The sequence below is a fragment of the Microcaecilia unicolor genome, unplaced genomic scaffold, assembly GCF_901765095.1.
Source record: "Microcaecilia unicolor unplaced genomic scaffold, aMicUni1.1, whole genome shotgun sequence".
Classification (NCBI taxonomy): domain Eukaryota; kingdom Metazoa; phylum Chordata; class Amphibia; order Gymnophiona; family Siphonopidae; genus Microcaecilia; species Microcaecilia unicolor.
Genome location: NW_021963068.1, coordinates 120009 through 142537, shown reverse-complemented (window position 1 = coordinate 142537; position 22529 = coordinate 120009). Strand labels below are relative to the sequence as shown.

The 22529-nt window shown below is 46.8% G+C and overlaps 1 protein-coding gene across 1 annotated transcript in view; it reads left to right on the top strand.

The window, feature by feature from the left end:
- The window catches only part of LOC115458879 (DNA topoisomerase 2-beta-like), a 165979-nt gene that overhangs the window by 100804 nt on the left and 42646 nt on the right, over positions 1 to 22529 (top strand). The window contains exons 8-9 of the mRNA XM_030188716.1: positions 612 to 719; positions 7568 to 8059. Of these exons, the coding sequence (XP_030044576.1) occupies positions 612 to 719; positions 7568 to 8059 (600 nt within the window). The remainder of the gene's footprint in view (positions 1 to 611; positions 720 to 7567; positions 8060 to 22529) is intronic.

Here is a 22529-nt window from a genome sequence, read left to right as displayed (position 1 = left end):
CTTCACTGCACAGTAACACTCCAATAACTGGACTTCAGAGTACGAACCAATCTTCCAGATAGGGATAACCTAAAATCTAATACCACCTTCTTCTAGATATTAAATAAATCTGGGTTCTGCTTGCTTTTTTTTTTTTTAATAAACTTTACTTGCATCATCTCTTCCTGAAGTGTAATATAGCACAATTCAAACTCAAGCTCAAAATACAATTAATCATGGTTCATGATCCTAGGGAAATATATTGGTTGTAACAGCATATAAAAATATAGGGTCTGATATTTTAGAGTTATGCAGACAATGCTAATGCCAACTGCAAAAGCATTTTAAAAAATATGGGGTAGGTCAGGGGTGGACATGAAAATTATACATAAATCAGCAAAGTTCATCTGTTCAGTTCATAGCTTGTATGCATAAATTAGGCCAGTGAAAGAGTTGGCCTAGCTATACATATGTTCAGTAACATCCTTTAAATGGATGGCGTTGCTGATTATAAGCATAAAAAGAATAGAGGAGATGGAATAAAACAGATGATCCATGAATCGGAGAAGCTGATACTTTTCAGGATTTTAGGTGATACTTCTGTTTCATAAACTTTCTTTCACACTTTACAGATATAACAAAGTTGGACAGTGATGGAGATGATTCTGGTCCAGTATACTCCTCCAGCTTTGTGAAATCAGCAGAGAAAGCTCCAAGTAAAACAGTAGCTACTAAAAAAGGTACTAGAATTGTTTAATTTATGAATTAATATAATGCATACAGAACACAGCTGTTGGTATTTTTTTCTAATTTTTCTCAGAAGGTGTTCCTTTTACTTCTGTCTCAGCCTGCCTCCTATCAGAGGTCTTTCATTTATTTTTATTTATTTAATACATTTATACCCAACATTTCCCCACTAGTTGTAGGCTCAATGTGGCTTACACAATACCATAGTGCAGGCTATAGTTAGTAAAATACAATTAAACAATGTAATAATAAGATAGTAATCGTATATGCAACGTATAAAACAACAGAGATAATTAAAGATAATAGAGTCCATGAATTTTAACTTCTGGTGTTTTGTGTGTGGTAGGGCTTTGTTCTTCAGAGATCTCCTTTGATAAAGACCAAATTTCAAATCTTTCTGAAACTTACAGATCTGGTTACCTGTATTTACAGTTATACTAACATTAACATTAATCTGTGTTGGACAGAAATAAGGAGAAGCCTCTAGTCCCTTCTTTTTTTGTCCCTTTTCCTCACGTAGTGCAGTACTTCAGATCTTATTCATCACTAATTCCCATCACTAATATGTTCTGTGCATTTTGGGCCAAAATAAGCCGTCTTTCTTATAGTGCCACCAGAATATCTAAGTTCATTTGGAGCAACATTAGTAAGTTAATATTTGATGTGGCAGTTGAATTAGAAACACGATGCATGCTGCAAATTCAGTTGCAGCTTTTAGTGTGTGTTGGTGTGACGTTAAAAAAATTTCCTTTGATTCCAGGAGCCAGCCCAAAAACGTACAAACAATGGTTGAGACCTGTCTTATCGCAACCCCCCTCATTGTCCCCATGAAACAGCTTCCTTAGGGCTTGATTCATTGTTCTCCTATTCTGTGTCTAAAGCTTAGAAAATCAGGCCCTTAATTTGCCACTGCACACTATTGGTGGAAGCTATTAACTTCCTCCCCCTAGCATGCTGTCAACATCATGCTGGTGCCCACCTGATAGCTACCTGTTTACTTCACTTGTCACCATAGCCTGGGTCCTCACCAGTCTTTCTCACTCCCAACTTTGTCCTTATCCAGTTTTTTTTTTTTCTCTCTTTTCATTCACCCTTATAGCCCTCTACCCTGTTCCTTTCTCTCTGTCTCTGACTCTCTCTCTCTCTCAAGAAAGTCACCTTGTTCCCATTGGTCTTAACCCCTTCAATATGTTTGCTGCCTTCCCAAGTTATTATGGTATCGCAGCGCTAAACATTTATTTCTTTACCAATTTATCACACTAAGGTGCACCCAAATCTTCAGAAACCTCAGTAGCGACTCTTCACATAAGGATCTCAGCCTTATGATTCACCAGCATCTTCATTGGTTTTACTGCTTTTATAATTCATACCATATATTTTCATAATACTTAAATGTTTTTTTAATTTCTTGATGATATGTTTTGGAAGCATCCACATTTTTGAAGGACCATGCCCTGACCCAGCAGTCTCTTAGAGCGAAACGTGACCCATGTCGGCGAGGGGTCCTAATGTTAAGCTAAGTTACAAAAAAGTTTATTTTTGAAAGATTTTTCCACTAAAGTATTATGAAAAATTGAGGTTTCAGGGTGGTAGACTTAGGAGCAACATCAGGAAATGATTCCTCATGGAGATGGTGATGGATGCCTAGCGTGCCCTCCCAATGGAAGTGATAGAGAGAAAAATAGTGAAGGAATTTTAAAAAGTGTGGGATAAACACAGAGGATTCTTTGGGTAAAAAGGATAGATTCAAAATAAAACTTAAATGACCTCATGGCAGTTCATATGTGTTATGATGGACAGGAATGGTGCTTAAAAGGCCACTTTAGTAGTTAGAAGTCTGCTCGTATGGGCTTTGCTTTCCAAGGTCTGTATCGTGAAAGTTAAAGGTTGATCAGGATCAAGTATGTGTTTCTTCACCTTTTTGGGAAGATTGAATGGACCGTGCATCATTTACTATGTTACAAGACTTGAGACAAGGAGACCAGCATAGGAAATGCCTGCATTGCATGGTGCAATCTTACTGTGAACCGAATCATATGGTTCAATTTGCAGGAGAGCCCCCATTTCTCAGTCGGCAACCAATACAAGCTATAAACCTGGGTGTCATGACAGCCTGGAACTCAGGGTTTGTTGAGTCTTTTACAAACTAGTCAGTGTAGCAGGGAGTGTGGAGCCAGTGTTTCTTTCCAAGGAAAACAGAATATTGGGATTATTTTGTAAATACTTTCCTCATAGATATGCCAAAGCTTTGCCTGTTGTTTTTTTTTTTTTTTTTTTTTTTTTAAAGGTTCGTTCCAAAAATATGTCCGAGAAACACCTCTATTTACTCTGAGTTCTGTAACTTGCTTTGAATAACGTAAAGGGCTTTCTTCAACCTTACACTGCCCTGCATTTTCCCCTCACCTCTTAGTGTGCATGGAGGCTATACACCTAACTAAGTCAGTCCAGAAGGAAAAGAATCCTTCTACTTGGAGCCCGCCAAGGGGTCTATTCCATTAGTATAGAGAGAGACTGTTCTTCCCTTTCAGGCTCTTACTTTTCTGAGCAAACTTGGGGAGAGTCACCAGAATGATCAGTCAAAGAAGTCTAAACTATCACTGCTGATAGCCAGGGGTATCATTTCAATTTGTGAAGAAAATGATTTAGGTGATTCCTTTACAGTCCAAGTAGCCTACAGTGGATGTTTTGGTTTACTACAATATTGATATTCCAAAGGGCATCGTAGCAGTGCCCATACACAGAAAGAGCTTCAAACATTGTGGCAGAATGACATTGTCCAAACTGGCTTGTAAATGCAAGGTGCAGACAAGCTTGGGATTTAATATACTATAGCTACCACATCACTTTGTAAGAGTGTGCTTTGAAGAAAGCAAAGCATTAAAAAAAAAAAAAGGTACACTAATACTCCACCAGAAAAAGAGCCAGAACCTAGATTTTATTGGGATAAAGGTATTCAGGTCATGATTCTTAACTCCAGCATTGTGACTCATTAGCTTTCTATGATGCAGATTTCCTAGGACATATAACCAATGCAGAGGAGTATGGGAAGCATAAAGATCGGTTTGTGAAGCATTTGAAAGTTCATCTTAAATTTCTTCAGTAGCCATTGGGGCAAGATGGCTGGTGTGGCTTGGGGCATCCTGTCTACATGAGGAAATCCATGGTGGTTTAGTAAATGTTTCTTGAACTGAAGAAAACATTTTCAATAATAAGGTGAAGGAAATGGTGAACTTAATAAAGGCAATAAAACAGACCTTCACAAACAGAGCTCAAGTCCATTAAAGTAAATCTAGAAAGAAAAGCTTCAAAACACCCAGGTTTTAGCTTTATCTTTAATCACTTGAATGCTCCGTGGCTTTACGTAAGATAAAGTCTTTTAAGTACTGAGTACTATAGATATGAGTTACAGTTTTTTGTTTCTGGAGGATTTTATGCCAATGACAACGCCATAACAGTCTTAATGCTAAAAGCTGGGTGTTCTGAGGCTTTTCCTGCCAGATTTACTTTAATTGAATTCTTTTTACATGTGAAGGTCTGTTTTGGTGCTTTTGTGATATTTGTACTTCACATATACCCTGTACTACTTTGAGTATTTGAAGGTATTCTCCAACTTGAAAAAGGACCATTGTTCTGCCCTTACAATCTTATCTTTGGCTATTGTTGACAGCCTTTCCTAAGAAGCAAATTGAAGCAACTGATAGCAATAAATGTATTGTTTAGGTTCAGTTATTTGCCTTTCCAAATGCAAGTTCAGGTGATGTTGATAGGTGTCTACCTGAGGCACATGAGTGAAGTGACTTGCCCAAGGTCACAAGGAGCATCTGTGTGACTAGTAGGGTTTGAATCTTGGCCTCTCTGGTTTCCAACCAGCTTCTCTGATACCTGTGCCACTCCCAACTCCTAGGGGCAGGCAACAAGCACCTCCACTGGGATCCTGGCCAGATGAAATTATGAAGAACAAAGAGGCAGTGTTTACTAGGGATGTTCCCTTTTCAACCAATAAAAAGCTGATGTCAAGAAAACTGAACATAATTCTGAAGGAAAAGAGCACAAGAGCTGCATTGATAATGAGATGCCACTGCCTAGTGATTATCCTGTAAATCATGTGGAGAGAAAAGTACTAAGAAATGCAGTTGGAGACCAGGAAAGTGTAGCAAGAAGATACAGAAGTATTTCCCATTGTCTAGATAGGGCAAGAATACAGAAACGGAGAAGAGGAATACTTAACATGGTGGGAGGATAGTTGCAGGGACTTAGGAAATATTAAACAGAATGATAGTGACACAGAAGGAAGATGGATCGTGGACATGTAGAGAGAAAAAATGCCAGATGGACCAAGAGGCTCTGGTAAGAGAGTTAAAAGAAGACAGAAGAAAGCAGAAATCAGAGACTGGGACCACCATGATGAGGAAAATTAAATGACCAGACAGCAAAGGTAGAAAAAATAATTTTATTTCTATTTATTGATCGGAATATGTCAGTTTTTGGAATGTGCATGATCTGCCAGAGCTAGTTTTAGACATGACTGGGGCCTGCGAGAGAAATCTCAGTTATTTGGCCTTCAATCTTGTTGGGAGCTGGGTAGCTCCCCTGGTAGCCGTTACCTGGCTACCCTGAGAAGGGAGGTGTTCAGGGATAAATATAACCAACAATATCAGGTATACAACATAGGTAATTTTATTGTATGGCAGAAAGAATATCATAGATAATACAATAAATGTAAGGTACTTACAGTACAGGAGAATAATCTGGCAAAGACAATGAAATAATATTGTTAGCTGAGGGGAAAGTCCTTTCTCAGATACTGGCTGCAAAGCACTGCTCAGGGACTGTGTCAGGTACTTTCCGAAAGTTGTCTTGTGCAGTTCATACTTATATACATAGGTTATCTTAGAATAGTGTAAACACATGCTTCTTTGCTTCCCACTGCAATTCCGTTCCCAGCATAGAAAGGATGTGCTTTTGCTACATCAGCAGGAAACTAATCAGGCTGCAGAAACATAAGAATGTCAGATGTATCTATCATGCTCTGGTACACATTTTCTGTATAGCAGATGGTGGTATCATGTGTGTCACTACAAATCCCCATGGGAGCTGGGTGAAGCCAGCTGCAATGAGTTATATGTACTGACATGCTTAGGCTGTCAGATTGTGTACGTACAAGGTCATGAATAGTTCAGGGTCCTTGCACAGTATTGCAAACTGTACAGGTATTATGGTTGAGGGCTATCATCTTCCCTCTTGGCACACCAGAAATGGAACGGTGTGACATAAGTAAGTTAAGCAGTGAAATCTTGGATAAGTGGGGAAGCAACAGATTCAGCAAAGGGATGGGAATGAGGAATAGGGATCAGAGGGGAAACCTGGGGAGGAGTAGTATGAACCACAAAAGACTAATATTACAGCTAACTCTACGACATAGGGATAATATACAAGGAAGACAACATATAATTACCAGTAAAACTGCAATAAAACCGAGTCCAGCAAGTAAACCTCGTATGGAAGGCAATAAATTGGAAAACCAATTAAAAATAGAATCCCACCAAGAAGTGGGGAAAGAGACAGCAGGCGTATCTCCAGCATTGCAGTGGTAAATCTCCAGCATTGAGATGGGCCACCCTTGGCGTCTCTGGAACCCACCCTAAATTCTTGCTGAAGGTAGTTTCTCCCACTTACTTCCCAAAACATAAAAACTCATGTGAGATGGCCTTTCACAATATTAGACTGTAGGTGTGCACACTCTTGCTACCTTGAAAGATTGAACCAGTTGGAAAGTCTACAGAATTCTTTGTCTCGTTTGATCCCAGTAGGACTGGTACGCCATTTGCAAAAACGAATGCTAGCAAACTGGCTGGTTTCTTGTATCCAATTCTGTTATTAACTATTGTGAAATCAGATTAGAGTGACTGTGGCCCTGCTAAAGTCTGCATAGTTCATTACCATTCGCAAAGCAGCAACATTATCCTCATTCCATATTGCCTCGACCTAGCTTCAGTAGGTCAAGCTGTTCTGGCCAATCTCTCCCTTTTAAACTAGCAACTCTGAAACTGAGTAGAAAATGGGTAATGCTGTGAGACAGCCCTAAATATTTTTAATCCTCAACACCAGTTATACCTGGATTAAGGACTGTTAGTATCTGTTATACTATGCTGTACTTAGGTAGTTGCTTCTTTGACATAAACCACTTTGGAACCCCCTGTGGGGGAAGTAAGGTAATGCATACCTATTTAGATAAACTCACCGTTGTTTTCTGTTATTAGGCTTACAGTCTCTTTTAAAAGTATTAACATCCATCATCTATTGCACAAGACCTTGTGCTCTTTGGGTTAGCATATCCATTTTAAGCTTTGTTCCAAAAATTTGTCTTACAAAGCCCATAATAAATTAAACATTCATGTAAATCTACTACAGGAAAGCTGAAGAGATTTCATGATTTGTATTGGCCAAGTCACAGTCCTGACCTAGACCCTATTTGTGGCAAGAGTTGGTTAACTTTTCATGTAAGCCTCAGGTGTCATAAAGTTGAATCAGTTTTGTGTGGAAAAATGGACCAAAATAAGGGTAGTATGAGAGATGGATCAACAGTTACAGGAAATGTGTAGTTGATGCTATTGCTACTTAAGGAGGTGCCATCAGCCACTGAAAGAATGGTTCATATACTTTTTCCCACAGTGATTCTTATTGTTGAATATTTTTGTTGAATTAATAATCAAAATATATATTTGTGTACATGCTTCAAATTAATTTTTGTAAAGATTTGTCAATTTCTCAAAAGTTTCCAATAACTATACCTACTGGTCTATAACGTCCTCACTAATGTTTCTTTTTTCTTGACTTGCAGCAAAGCTATCTTTAGACACACCCAAGCCGAAGAGAGCAACAAAGTCGAAAAAGACAGAGCCTGTACACTCCGATTCAGATTCAGAATTTGGCTTACCTTCTTCAGATACAATTCCCAAATCGAAGAGACCTACAAAGCCAAAAATGACTGAGCCTGTGCACACAGATTCAGATTCAGAATTTGGCTTACCTTCTTCAGATACAATTCCCAAATCGAAGAGACCTACAAAGCCAAAAATGACTGAGCCTGTGCACACAGATTCAGATTCAGAATTTGGCTTTCTGTCGTCAGAGACAACCCCCAAACCGAAAAGACCCACAAAGCCTAAAAAGACAGAGCCTGTACACTCAGATTCAGATTTAGAATTTGGCTTCCTGTCTTCAGAGACCGCCCCTAAGCCGAAGAGACCGCCAAAATCAAAAAAGGCAGATCTTGTTAACGTGGAATCAGATTTAGAATTTGGCATGCCAAAGAAGGCTGCAGCACCCAAAGGTGAGTTAAGCCCACTTTATTTTATTGAGTTACTTCCAGTGTCTGTCTTATGCTTGTAAATATTTGATAGCACTGTCTGTTAACAATTTCCACCTTCTGATGCCAAGGAATATAAATACTAGAGTGCACATACAGTAACCATCAAGAATGTTGCTAGCAAAGTTGTTCAAGATAAGCAGTCTTTAATGGCTTTGTAAGTGGGGATAAAACTGCTGACCAGAAGTAACAAGTGCTCCTGTTGTGGTCTGGGGCAGTGCCCTGCCACAGGTCTTCTGGAATGAGGAAACTGCTGTTGAACTGCCTGCCCCTGAGAAGGGGAACTAGTCCTGTAGAGAGGAGAGAACTGTAGGAAGCAAGGAAGCTGCTGAAGAAAGGAAAAGGAGCAAAGAAAATATATATACAAAAAAGGAGGAATTTATAAATCTGTCATGGGAAGAATATATGCTTTCTGGAGCACCACAGTACATGGGTAGTGTACACATAAGACCACCTAGTCCAGTATCCTGCTTCTAACTTCAGCCAATCCAGGTCACAAGTACCTGGCAGAAACAGTTTAAATCAATAATTTCCAACAATTCCACCAGCTTAAATGATATATAACTCAACTACAATACTTAGTTGAGTTATATATCATTTAAGCTGGTGGAATTGTTGGAAATTATTGATTTACCCACACCAGGTTGATTAGATTGAAACCCATATATTTTTTTTATTGAGAAACAGTTTAAACCCAGATATGCTAACCGCTGTTACCATGTCCTCTGGCTCCAAGATCCAGAGTTTAACTATTGTTTGAGTGAAAAATATTTCCTCCTATTTTATTTTATAAAGTATTTCCATGAAATTTTATTGTGTCCCCTAGTCTTTGTACTTTTTGAAAGAGTTAAAAATCGATTCACTTCTACCCCATTCTACACCACTCAGGATTTTATAGACCTCAATCATATCCCCCCTCAGCTGTCGCTTTTTCCAAGCTGAAGAGCCCTAGCCTCTTTAGCTTTTCCTCATATGGGAGGAGTTCCATCTTCTTTATCATTTTGGTTGCTCTTCTTTGAACCTTTTCTAATTCCTGTATATCTATATCCCTACCTGGCCTTCCAACTATCGCCCCATCTCCCTGCTCCCTTTCCTATCCAAGATACTTGAACATGCTGTTCACCGCCATTGCCTTGACTTTTTTTCATCTCAAGCTATTCTTGATCCACTTCAATCTGGCTTTCACCCCCTTCATGCAACTGAAACAGCACTTGCTAAAGTCTCCAATGATCTGTTCCTGGCCAGATCCAAAAGTGTCTATTCTATCCTCATCCTTCTCGATCTATCTGCTGCTTTTGACACTGTTGATCACAGCCTACTCCTTGATACGCTGTCCTCACTTGGATTTCAGGGCTCTGTTCTTTCCTGGTTTTCTTCTTATCTCTCCCAGCGTACCTTTAGTGTATACTCTAGTGGATCCTCCTCTACTTCTATCCCACTGTCAGTTGGTGTACCTCAGGGATCTGTCCTGGGACCTCTTCTTTTCTCCATCTATACTTCTTCCCTTGGTACTCTGATTTCATCCCATGGTTTTCAGAATCATCTTTACGCTGATGACTCCCAGATCTACCTCTCCACACCAGAAATCTCAGCCAAAATCCAGGCCAAAGTATCAGCCTGCCTGTCTGACATTGCTGCCTGGATGTCTCAGCGCCATCTGAAACTAAACATGACCAAGACTGAGCTTCTTATTTTCCCCCTAACCAACCTCTCCTCCTCCTCCATTCTCTATTTCTGTGGATAACACTCTCATCCTTCCTGTCGCATCAGCTCGTAACCTTGGGGTCATCTTCGACTCCTCCCTCTCCTCCTCTGCATATATTCAGCAGACTGCTAAAACCTGTCGTTTCTTTCTTTATAATAACGCTCTCATCCTTCCTGTCGCATCAGCTCGTAACCTTGGGGTCATCTTCGACTCCTCCCTCTCCTCCTCTGCATATATTCAGCAGACTGCTAAAACCTGTCGTTTCTTTCTTTATAATATCACCAAAATTTTGCTCTTGTGTAGTCTCTCTGGTGCAGGGACTTTGAAAGGGTGACACCTTGCAACAAGCTTCCCCTCGGTCCCAGGCAACTTGAGAGCCTCTTGAGGTTAGTTGATAAGATACCTAAAATCATCTGAAATGAAGGAAAACATGTCAAGATTTAAAATGTTTTTTTCCTCATCAACCTGCTAGATTTTGAAACCTTAGCCATTTGCTCTTGGGGTTTGAGCATTGGCCCTTATCCCAGTCGAGCTTGGAAGGTTTTCACCTCCAGAGCTTTAAGTCTAGCCCCCAGAGGCTTGTGTTTGGCAAGGTGGGCCCTGCCAACAGGAGTGCATGTGCACTGCAGCGCTTCCTGCCCTTGTTTATCAGCAAAGCGGTCCAGGTGAAATCTGATCAGTGCCATGTCAATGAGTATATCAAGAGGCAAGAAGGAACCAAGTACAGAAATGGGATGGAAACTGGCTGGCTGTGCATTTGGGTGGAGTGGTAACCTCATGGCACCCTCAGCAGTGCACTTGCAAGGATATCTAACACACAAGTGGATTTTCTCAGCCAAAACACCTTGATCCTGGGGAATGATAGCTGAGCCCTTTGGCCTTATAGGTCCTGGTGAATCGTTGGGGTTCTTTGTTCTGTGACCTGATAGCATTATGGTGGAATGCAAAATGTCCTCTATTCTTCAGTCACAGAAAGGAGTTCACCTCAGCTGGCATCAAAGCTCTTGTGCAATCATGGCCACATCAGGAGCCTCTTTAAATATTTCCTTTCTGACCCCTTGTTAGTAGTATTCTCCAGAGTATGACCATACAGCCATTTCTTGTGATTGTAGTAGCCCTGGACTGGTCTCGACGGCCTTGATATGCAGACCTGGTTTGCCTCCTGGTAGGTTCCCCACTCCATCTTTGATGGGGACGAGGCTGCCTGAAGCAAGGCCCAGAGGTCTTGGAGGATCCTAATCCCTTTTGATTTTGAGAGGTGGTCCCCAAAAAATAAGGGCTACCTTTCCTCGGTGATTGCCAAAATGCTGAAAGCAAGGAGGCATTCTATTTCCTTGGCCTGTGTTAGTGTGGTGCATCTTCGAGAGATGGTTCACAGAGTACAGCCTCTCCCCATGGCGAGCGGAACTGATCTCCACCCTAGACTTTCTGCAGTCTGGATTGTAGTAGAGACTAGATGTCTTTTTTTTGAAGATCCATTTCACAGCTCTCTCTTGTTTCCAAGGTGAGGCAGATCTGATCTCTTGCGACTCACCCTTTGTACAATTCTTGAGGTACATGAAGTATATTCAGCTCCCCTCTTTGGCTGTCTTGCCACAGTGGACCTCAGTCTGGTTCTCAGTGCCCTAGTGGGTTCACCATTTAAGCCTTTGAAATGAGCCTTTCTGAAGGATCTCACATTAAAGGCAATTTTCCTTATCACCATTTGTTCAACTTGCTGGGTTTCCAAATTGCTGGCTTTTTCCTGCATGGATCTGTACTTATACTTTGCGGAGAAATCGGTCCCTCTTCATACAGTTCCATCATTTTTGCTGAAGGTGATCTCTCCATTTCAGACAAGTCCAATGGTGTCTCTCCGAACTTTTATGACAGAGGTTTAACGGAGTCTTCCTGAAAGCTCCAAAAATTAGATTTTCGCAGGGTGATCTTGTGATACCTGACAGTGACAAACTCCTTCCAAAAGTCAGACTCTTCCTCTTGTTTCAGAACTCACACAGAAAAGACATAGCTTTATAGTCCTCTATAGGATAATAGGTTAAGGTGGCCACTGTGATGGCTAATATACTTCAGTGGAAGGCTGTACCATTGGGATTTCACACCTACTCCACATGGGCACAGGTGGTCAATCCGGAGGACATTTTTAGAGTGGCAACTTAGTTGTCACAGCATTCCTTTGTAAAACATTGTAAGATTGATTTTCAGGCTAGGAATGAAGCTTTGTTTGACAGAGCTGTAATTCAGGATACATTGTCTTCTCCGAGGACAAGCAGGCTGCTGTTCTCACGTGGATTGGCGTCCACGGCGGCCCCAGGAACGGAGGTTTTCCAGCAAAATCTTCAAAAACTTTGACAGCCAGTAGAGCGCGGGACAGATGCACCACGCATGCGCGGCCATCTTCCCGCCCGCGCACGTCCGTTCCTGCCTCAGTTTTTTCTTTTCCACGGTGGAGAGTGTCTGCGTGTCGGAATCTCTCCCTCAGGTCCCAGGAAAAACTTAGGCGCCTTTCGCGTGTTGCTTATTGCTTTCTTTTTGTTTCACGTTGCCTTTTTTGTTGTTGTTTCTTTTTCCAGTTAAAAAAAAGAAAAAAAAAAAAAAAGGAAACCCTCTTTTTCCTAGTTTTTGTCCCTTGGTAAGTTTCCTTTCATTTCCGTTGCGACCTTCTTGGGCCGCACATCCGTGGTACTCTTTTTTTTTTTTTTTTTTTTTTTTTTTTTTTTTGTGCCCTTACTTGGCACAATCGAGCCATTTGATTTCGCCGCCACGATTTTTCCGCTGATGTCATTGAAGCCTCCCAGCGGCTTCAAGAAGTGTGCTCGGTGCCAGCAGTCAATCTCGCGCAGTGACCCGCACTCCTGGTGCATCCAGTGCCTTGGGCCCGACCATCGCCCAGACGCTTGCAAGTTGTGTCTGAGCTTGAAAAAGCGGACACAGGCATCGAGAAGAGCTCTTTGGGACCGTGTTTTCGGAGCTCCGACTGATTCCTCAGCGTCGACAGCGGTACCGAGGTCGGAGGCGTCGATGTCTGCACCAGGGATGGCATTGACATCAGGAGCGCAGGTAATGGCTGTCCGAACTTCACCTTTAGCTGGGAGTAGTGAGCTGTCAAGTGGGTCTCCACCTATCTCGAAGGCTCCTGCCGTGCAGGGCCACCAGGACCGACCAATGTTGGACCCGACCCCGAGGAGGCGTGTGGATTCCACGTCCTCCTCATTGGTACCGAGGAGTACCGGTGACGTGCTTCGAGCAAAGGTGAAGAAGCATCGGCACTGGTCTCCTTTGAGACACGGTACCGGGAGCTCTGGGGCGTTGAAGGATTCGGCACCCAGAAAGCATTGACGCCGGGAGGAGGTTTCACCCTCCATATAAGAGGTGTCGGTGCGTCGTTCTTCGGACAGCCCGGTACCACCTCCCAGGCCTTCACAGATTCTGACTTCGACTCCGGTACCGGCCCCACAGCCTTCCTCGACAGCGACTCTGGAGAAGAGCATTCAGCCATTCTTCCAGGTCTTTTGGAAGGGCTGCTGCATCAGTCTGTTCCGGTACCGTCGATGGAAGCGGCTGCTGGCTCTGAGCCTGTGGTGAGGTCCCTGACGCTGGTACCGCTTGCGGCATCGGCTTCGGCTGCCACCCAGGTCGACTCCCCGTCGATGTCGGAGGGAGCTTCATCTTCTGGCATGGGAGTCGACTTCTCATCATCGCCATAGGGGACATGGTTCCTTGGCGTCGAGACGGGCCCGGTTTCGGACTGTAGTTCAGGAACTCTTGTCCGATACCGAGGAGGATGCCTCCTGGGATGAAGGGGAAGACCCCAGATATTTCTCTTCCGAGGAGTCTTGTGGTCTTCCTTCTGACCCTACTCCTTCACCTGAGAGGAAGCTTTCTCTGCCGGAGAGTCTCTCCTTATCATTTGTCCAGGAAATGTCTGTGGGCATTCCTTTCCTTGTGGTAACTGAGGATGAGCCCAGGACTGAGATGCTCAAGGTCATTGACTATCTTTTGCCACCTAAGGAGTCATCCACTGTTCCTCTGCATAATGTCCTTAAGGAGACATTGCTGGATGAAACCGTTATCTAATCCCACCATCCCCAAGAAAGCGGAGTCCCAGTATCGGATCCATGGAGAACCTGAGTTGATGAGGTCGCAGTTACCTCACGACTCTGCGGTTGTGGATTCCGCTCTCAAGAGAGCCAGAAGTACTAGAGATTTTGCCTCGGCGCCCCCGGGGCGAGAAGCTAGGACTTTAGACTCTTTTGGGAGGAAGGCCTACCAGTCCTCTATGCTCGTGTCCAAAATTCAGTCCTACCAGCTCTACACGAGCATTCACATGCGGAACAATGTTAAGCAACTGGCGGACTTGGTGGATAAGCTCCCTCCGGAGCACGCCAGGCCTTTTCAGGAGGTGGTCAGGCAGCTGAAGGCATGTCGTAAATTCCTGTCCAGGGGTGCTTACGACTCTTTTGATGTTGCAACCAGATCCATTGCTCAAGGTATAGTGATGCGCAGACTCTCATGGCTGCGTGCCTCTGACCTGGACAATCGGACCCAGCTACGGCTTGCGGATGTTCCCTGCCGGGGGGATAATATTTTTGGCGAGAAGGTCGAGCAGGTGGTAGAGCAGCTTCACCAGCGGGCAACCGCCCTCGACAAACTCCCACCGGGCGCCTTCAGCATCTACCTCAACAGGTAGACATTTTTTCAGGGGAAGGAGGAATGCTCCCTATGCTTACAATAAGCGTAGGTACAATCCACCTTCCCGACAGCCTTCTCAGGCTCAACCCCAGTGCGCTCATTCGCGTCAACAGCGTGCGCCCAGACAGGCCCCTGCAGCTCCCCAGGAAAAGCAAGGGACGGGCTTTTGACTGGCTCCAGCTGAGCATAGCCGCTATCAAAGTGTCCATGCCGGACGATCTACCGGTCGGAGGGAGGTTAAAATGTTTTCACTAAAGTGGCCTCTCATAACTTCCGGCTAGTGGGTTCTTCAAATAGTCTGGTTAGGGTACTCCCTCAATTTCATCTCCAGACCTCCAAATTGCCCACCGGGAGCTTAGTCCTTCAGCTTCCAGCACAGGCAGGTACTTGTAGAGGAACTCTCCACCCTTCTCAGCGCCAATGCGGTTGAACCCGTACCACCAGGCAAGAAGGGCTGGGATTCTATTCCAGGTACTTCCTTGTGCAAAAGAAAACAGGGGGGATGCGTCCCATCTTAGACCTAAGGGCCCTGAACAAATATCTGGTCCGAGAAAAGTTCAGGATGGTTTCCCTGGGCACCCTTCTTCCCATGATTCAGAAAAATGATTGGCTATGCTCTCTCGGCTTAAAAGGATGCTTATACACACATCCTGATACTTCCAGCTCACAAGCAGTATCTTCGATTCCGTCTGGGAACACAGCACTTTCAGTATTGTGTGCTACCCTTTGGTCTCGCGTCTGTGCCCAGGGTCTTTACAAAATGCCTGGCAGTTGTTGCAGCATCGCTACGCAGACTGGGAGTGCATGTGTTCCCCTATCTCGACGATTGGCTGGTGAAGAACACCTCCGAGGCAGGAGCTCTACAGTCCATGCAGATGACTCTCAAACTCCTGGAGCTACTTGTTTGTTGTAAATTACCCAAAGTCCCATCTCCTTCCAGCTCAACAACTCAAATTCATAGGAGCTCTGCTGGACTCTCAGACAGCTCGGGCCTATCTTTCTGAGGTGAGGGCGGACAATCTTTTGTCCCTGGTTTCCTGGGCCAGAGCGTCTGAGCAGATCACAGCTCGGCAGATGTTGAGACTTCTGGGACACATGGCCTCCACAGTTCGTGTGACGCCCATGGCACGCCTTCACATGAGATCAGCTCAATGGACCCTAGCTTCCCAGTAGTATCAAGCTGCGGGGGAATCTAGAGGATGTGATCCATCTGTCCACCGCATTTCACAATTCCCTTCTCAATTCAATCCAATTTGACCTTGGGACATCCCTTCCAAATTCCTCAGCCTCCAAAAGTGCTGACCACGGATGCATCTCTCCTGGGGTGGGGAGCTCATGTAGATGGGCTCCACACTCAGGGAGCTTGGTCCCTCCAGGAATCAGGTCTTCAGATCAATCTCCTGGAGTTGCGAGCAATCTGGAATGCGCTAAAAGCTTTCGGAGATCGGCTGTCAAATCAAATTATTCATATTCAGACAGACAACCAGGTTGCCATGTTACTACATCAACAAGGGGGGGCACCGGATCTCGCCCCCTGTGTCGTGAAGCCGTCCAGGTGTGGCTTTGGGCTCGCCGTCACGGCATGTTTCTGCAAGCCACGTATCTGGCAGGCGTAAAGAACAGTCTGGCCAACAGGTTGAGCAGATTTCTGCAACCTCACAAGTGGTCGCTCAACTCGGGCATGGTACGCAAGATCTTCCGAGAGTTGGGCACCTCCTCAGTGGATCTTTTTGCCACTCAGATCGATCACAAGGTCCCTCAGTTCTGTTCCAGACTTCAGGCCCACGACAGACTAGCGTCAGATGCCATTCTCCTTCATTGGGGGAAGGGCTTTCTTTATGCATATACTCCCATATCTCTGGTGGGGAACACTTTGCTGAAACTGCAGCAAGACCGCGGAACCATGATTCTGATTGCGCCCTTTTGGCCGTATCAGATTTGTTCCCTCTTCTTCTGGAGTTGTCCTCCAAAGAACCATGGAGATTGGAGTGTTTTCCAACCCTCATCACTCAGAACGCAGTGGCGCTTCTGCATCCCAACCTCCAGTCTCTGGCTCTCACAGCCTGGATGTTGAGCGCGTAGACTTCGCCTCCTTAGGTCTTTCTGAGGTTGTATCCCGAGTCTTGCTTCCAGGAAAGATTCCACGAACAGGTGTTACTCTTTTAAATGGAGGAGGTTTGCCGTCTGGTGTGACAGCAAGGCCCTAGATCCTCGCTCTTGTCCTACACAGACCCTGCTTGAATACCTTCTACACTTATCAGAGTCTAGTCTCAAGACCAACTCCGTAAGAGTTCATCTTAGTGCAATTAGTGCTTTCCATTATCGTGTAGACGGTAAGCCTATCTCTGGACAGCCTTTAGTTGTTTGCTTCATGAGAGGTTTGCTTTTCTGAAAGCCCCCTGTCAAACCTCCACCAGTGTCATGGGATCTCAACGTCTTTCTCACCCAGCTGATGAAAGCTCCTTTTGAGCCACTGGATTCCTGCCATCTGAAGTACTTGACCTAGAAGGTCATTTTCTTGGTGGCTATTACTTCAGCTTGTAGAGTCATTGAGCTGCAAGCCTTGGTAGCCCATGCTACCTATACTAAATTTCATCATAACAGAGTAGTCCTTCGCACGCACCATTTCAAATTGGCTAGCAGATTGCATTTCCTTCACTTATGCCCAAGCTGGGCTGACTCTTGAGGGTCATGTCATGGCTCAGGAGGTTCCTGCGGCTAAACTAGATTATGATTTTAAGATACCTGGAACAATTATTGGTTGATTGTATAAAACAGATTCTCCGAGGACAAGCAGGCTGCTTGTTCTCACTGATGGGTGACGTCCACGGCAGCCCCTCCAATCGGAAACTTCACTAGCAAAGGCCTTTGCTAGTCCTCGCGCGCCCGCGCGCACCGCGCATGCGTGGCCGTCTTCCCGCCCGAAACCGGCTCGAGCCAGTATGTAGCAAGACAATACCAGGGAAGACACAACTCCAAAGGGGAGGCGGGCGGGTTTGTGAGAACAATCAGCCTGCTGTCCTCGGAGAATACCTTCTACAGGTATAAAACAGATTCTCCGAGGACAAGCAGGCTGCTTGTTCTCACTGATGGGTGACGTCCACGGCAGCCCCTCCAATCGGAAACTTCACTAGCAAAGGCCTTTGCTAGTCCTCGCGCGCCCATGCGCACCGCGCATGCGCGGCCGTCTTCCCGCCCGAACCGGCTCGTTTTCGTCAGTCTTTTGTCTGCGCTCGGTATGGTCGTGTTTACGCCGTTCGCGCCCCTTAAGTTGACCCTCGCGCGTCTTTTGGACTTTTCGCTAAGAAAAAAAAAAAAAAGGATTTCGGAAGAAGGCCTTTCGGTCTTTTTCCCCTTCCTGTATTTCCAGTTTTTGCCCCATTAAGTTTTCTTTCGGTTTCGGGGTAGGCCCTTTTGAGGCCTCAGGTCGAATTTTTTCTCCCCCTCTTTTTGGTGCCTCACCGCAATTACGAGTTTTGATTTCGCTGGCGTGATTTTTCCGCCCATGTCATCGAAGTCTCCCAGCGGCTTCAAGAAGTGCACCCAGTGCGCCCGGGTAATCTCGCTCACTGACAGGCACGCTTCGTGTCTTCAGTGTCTGGGAGCTGGGCACCGCCCGCAGCCCTGTAGTCTTTGCGCCCTTTTACAGAAAAGGACTCAGGTAGCGAGATTGGCCCAGTGGAATGTTTTGTTCTTGGGGTCTTCGTCGGCATCGGCACCAGGAGTATCGAGTGCGTCGATGTCGACAGCGTCAAGACCTCCGTCCTCGGCCGCGACTGCATCGAGGCATCGACCCTCTGCGTCGTCGGGGCCGAGACATCGGAAGGCTGCGTCGGCGGTACCGGGACCTCCACTAGTGCTGATGTTGTCGGACGGTGGTGCTTCGACTGGAGTGCTGGTGAGGGCTGTCCATTCCCCTGCTGGTGGCGGTGAGCCTTCGGGTGGGTCTCCCCCTACCCTGAGGGCTCCTGCGGTACAGCCCCTCCCCCCCCCCCCCGAGACTGACCTTCGTCCTCGGCCCCAAGGAAGCGACGGCTGGATTCTACGTCCTCCTCGTCGGTACCTGGAAGCTCCGGTGACATGCTTCGTTTGAAAAAGTCAAAGAAGCATCGACACCGGTCTCCTTCCCGCGTCGGTACCGAGAGGTCTGGGTCGCCGAGGGAGTCGGCACCCAGTAGGCATCGGCACCGGGAGGACCGCTCACCCTCTGTTCAGGAGGTGTCGATGCGCTCCACCTTGGACAGCCCGGAACAGACTCTGACATCGACACCTGCATCGGCTTCCATGTCTTTCTCCACAGCCGCTCTGCACGAGAGTCTCCGGGCCCTTCTCCCAGAGATCCTGGGAGAGCTGTTGCGCCCTTCCCCTCCGGTACCGGGGGGGTGCTTGCGCCACCGGTACCCTCGAGTGAGGCGCCGGCTGGCCCCTTGCCCGGGGTGAGGTCTCCGACATCAGTGCCGCTTGCGGTACCGACTGCGGTCGCCTCCCAGGAAGGCTCCCCGACGACGTCGGCGGAGGGAGCTTCGCCGGTGCGGGCGAGGGAGTCTACCTCTCGACGCTCACACCATGGCCGTGGTTCCACGGAGTCGAGCCGGGCACGGCTTCAGACACAGGTCCGTGAACTTGTGTCTGATACCGATGGTGAGGCCTCGTGGGAGGAGGAGGAGGACATCAGATATTTCTCTGACGAGGAGTCCGATGGCCTTCCTTCTGATCCCACTCCCTCCCCTGAAAGGCAGCTTTCTCCTCCCGAGAGTCTGTCTTTTGCGGCCTTTGTCCGGGAGATGTCTACAGCCATCCCCTTCCCGGTGGTTGTGGAGGACGAGCCCAGGGCTGAAATGTTTGAGCTCCTGGACTATCCTTCTCCACCTAAGGAAGCGTCCACAGTACCCATGCATCATGTCCTAAAAAAGACATTGCTGGCGAACTGGACCAAGCCTTTAAGTAATCCCTACATTCCCAAGAAGATCGAGTCCCAGTACCGGATCCATGGGGACCCAGAGCTGATGCGCACTCAGTTGCCTCACGACTCTGGAGTTGTGGATTTGGCCCTAAAGAAGGCTAAGAGTTCTAGAGAGCATGCTTCGCCGCCCCCAGGCAAAGACTCTAGAACCTTAGACTCCTTTGGGAGGAAGGCCTACCATTCTTCTATGCTCGTGGCCAAAATCCAGTCTTACCAGCTCTACACGAGCATACACATGCGGAACAATGTGCGGCAGTTGGCGGGCTTGGTGGACAAGCTCCCTCCTGAGCAAGCCAAGCCATTTCAGGAGGTGGTCAGGCAGCTGAAGGCGTGCAGAAAATTCCTGGCCAGAGGGGTGTATGACACCTTTGATGTTGCGTCCAGGGCCGCTGCTCAAGGTGTGGTGATGCGCAGACTCTCATGGCTGCGTGCCTCCGACCTGGAGAATAGGATCCAGCAGCGGATTGCGGACTCGCCTTGCCGTGCAGATAATAGTTTTGGAGAGAAAGTGGAACAGGTGGTAGAGCAGCTCCACCAGCGGGATACCACTTTCGACAAGTTCTCCCGCCGGCAGCCTTCAGCTTCTACCTCTACAAGTAGACGCTTTTTTGGGGGAAGGAAGACTGTTCCCTACTCTTCTGGTAAGCGTAGGTACAATCCTCCTTCTCGACAGCCTGCGGCCCAGGCTAAGCCCCAGCGCGCTCGCTCTCGTCAGCAGCGTGCGCCTCAGCAAGGCCCCTCGGCTCCCCAGCAAAAGCAAGGGACGAGCTTTTGACTGGCTCCAGCAGAGCATAGCCGACATCCAAGTGTCTGTGCCGGGCGACCTGCCGGTCGGAGGGAGGTTGAAAGTTTTTCACCAAAGGTGGCCTCTCATAACCTCCGACCAGTGGGTTCTTCAAATAGTCCGGCAAGGATACACCCTCAATTTGGCCTCAAAACCTCCAAATTGTCCACCGGGAGCTCAGTCTTACAGCTTCCAACACAAGCAGGTACTTGCAGAGGAACTCTCCGCCCTTCTCAGCGCCAATGCGGTCGAGCCCATGCCATCCGGGCAGGAAGGGCTGGGATTCTATTCCAGGTACTTCCTTGTGGAAAAGAAAACAGGGGGGATGCGTCCCATCCTAGACCTAAGGGCCCTGAACAAATATCTGGTCAAAGAAAAGTTCAGGATGCTTTCCCTGGGCACCCTTCTCCCCATGATTCATAAGTACATAAGTAATGCCATACTGGGAAAAGACCAAGGGTCCATCGAGCCCAGCATCCTGTCCACGACAGCGGCCAATCCAGGCCAAGAGCACCTGGCAAGCTTCCCAAACGTACAAACATTCTATACATGTTGTTATTCCTGGAATTTTGGATTTTTCCAAGTCCGTTTAGTAGCGGTTTATGGACTTGTCCTTTAGGAAACCGTCCAACCCCTTTTTAAACTCTGCTAAGCTAACCGCCTTCACCACTTTCTCCGGCAACGAATTCCAGAGTTTAATTACACGTTGGGTGAAGAAACATTTTCTCCGATTTGTTTTAAATTTACTACACTGTAGTTTCATCGCATGCCCCCTAGTCCTAGTATTTTTGGAAAGCGTGAACAGACGCTTCACATCCACCTGTTCCACTCCACTCATTATTTTATATACCTTTATCATGTCTCCCCTCAGCCGTCTCTTCTCTAAGCTGTATAGCCCTAGCCTCCTTAGTCTTTCTTCATAGGGAATGCTCTTCATGGCTATGCTCTCTGGACTTGAAGGACGCCTACACGCACATCCCGATACTGCCAGCTCACAGACAGTATCTGCGATTTCAGCTGGGCACACGTCACTTCCAGTACTGTGTGCTACCCTTTGGGCTCGCCTCTGCGCCCAGAGTGTTCACGAAGTGCTTGGCTGTAGTAGCAGCGGCACTTCGCAAGCTGGGAGTACATGTGTTCCCATATCTTGACGATTGGCTGGTGAAGAACACATCCGAGGCAGGAGCTCTACAGTCCATGCAGATGACTATTCGCCTCCTGGAGCTACTGGGGTTTGTGATAAATTATCCAAAGTCCCATCTTCTCCCAGTGCAGAGACTAGAATTCATAGGAGCTCTGCTGGACTCTCGGACGGCTCATGCCTATCTTCCAGAGGCGAGAGCCAACAACTTGTTGTCCCTCGTCTCGCGGGTGCGAGCGTCCCAGCAGATCACAGCTCGGCAGATGTTGAGATTGCTGGGCCACATGGCCTCCACAGTTCATGTGACTCCCATGGCCCGCCTTCACATGAGATCTGCTCAATGGACCCTAGCTTCCCAGTGGTTTCAGGCTGCTGGGGATCTAGAAGACGTGATCCACCTGTCCACGAGTTTTCTCAAATCCCTGTATTGGTGGACGATTTGGTCCAATTTGACTCTGGGACGTCCTTTTCAAATTCCTCAGCCACAAAAAGAGCTGACTAGGGATGCGTCTCTCCTGGGGTGGGGAGCTCATGTCGATGGGCTTCACACCCAGGGAAGCTGGTCCCTCCAGGAACGCGATCTGCAGATCTATCTTCTGGAGTTACGAGCGGTCTGGAACGCTCTGAAGGCTTTCAGAGATCGCCTGTCCCACCAAATTATCCAAATTCAGACAGACAACCAGGTTGCCATGTATTACATCAACAAGCAGGGGGGCACCGGATCTCGCCCCCTGTGTCAGGAAGCCGTCAGCATGTGGCTCTGGGCTCGCCGTCACGGCATGGTGCTCCAAGCCACTTATCTGGCAGGCGTAAACAACAGTCTGGCCGACAGGCTGAGCAGAATTATGCAACCTCACGAGTGGTCGCTCAATTCCCGTGTAGTGCGACAGATCTTCCAGGTGTGGGGCACCCCATTGGTAGATCTCTTCGCATCTCGAGCCAACCACAAAGTCCCTCAGTTCTGTTCCAGGCTTCAGGCCCACGGCAGACTGGCATCGGATGCCTTCCTCCTGGACTGGGGAGAGGGTCTGCTGTATGCTTATCCTCCCATACCTCTGGTGGGGAAGACTTTGTTGAAACTCAAGCAAGACCGAGGCACCATGATTCTGATTGCTCCTTTTTGGCCGCGTCAGATCTGGTTCCCTCTTCTTC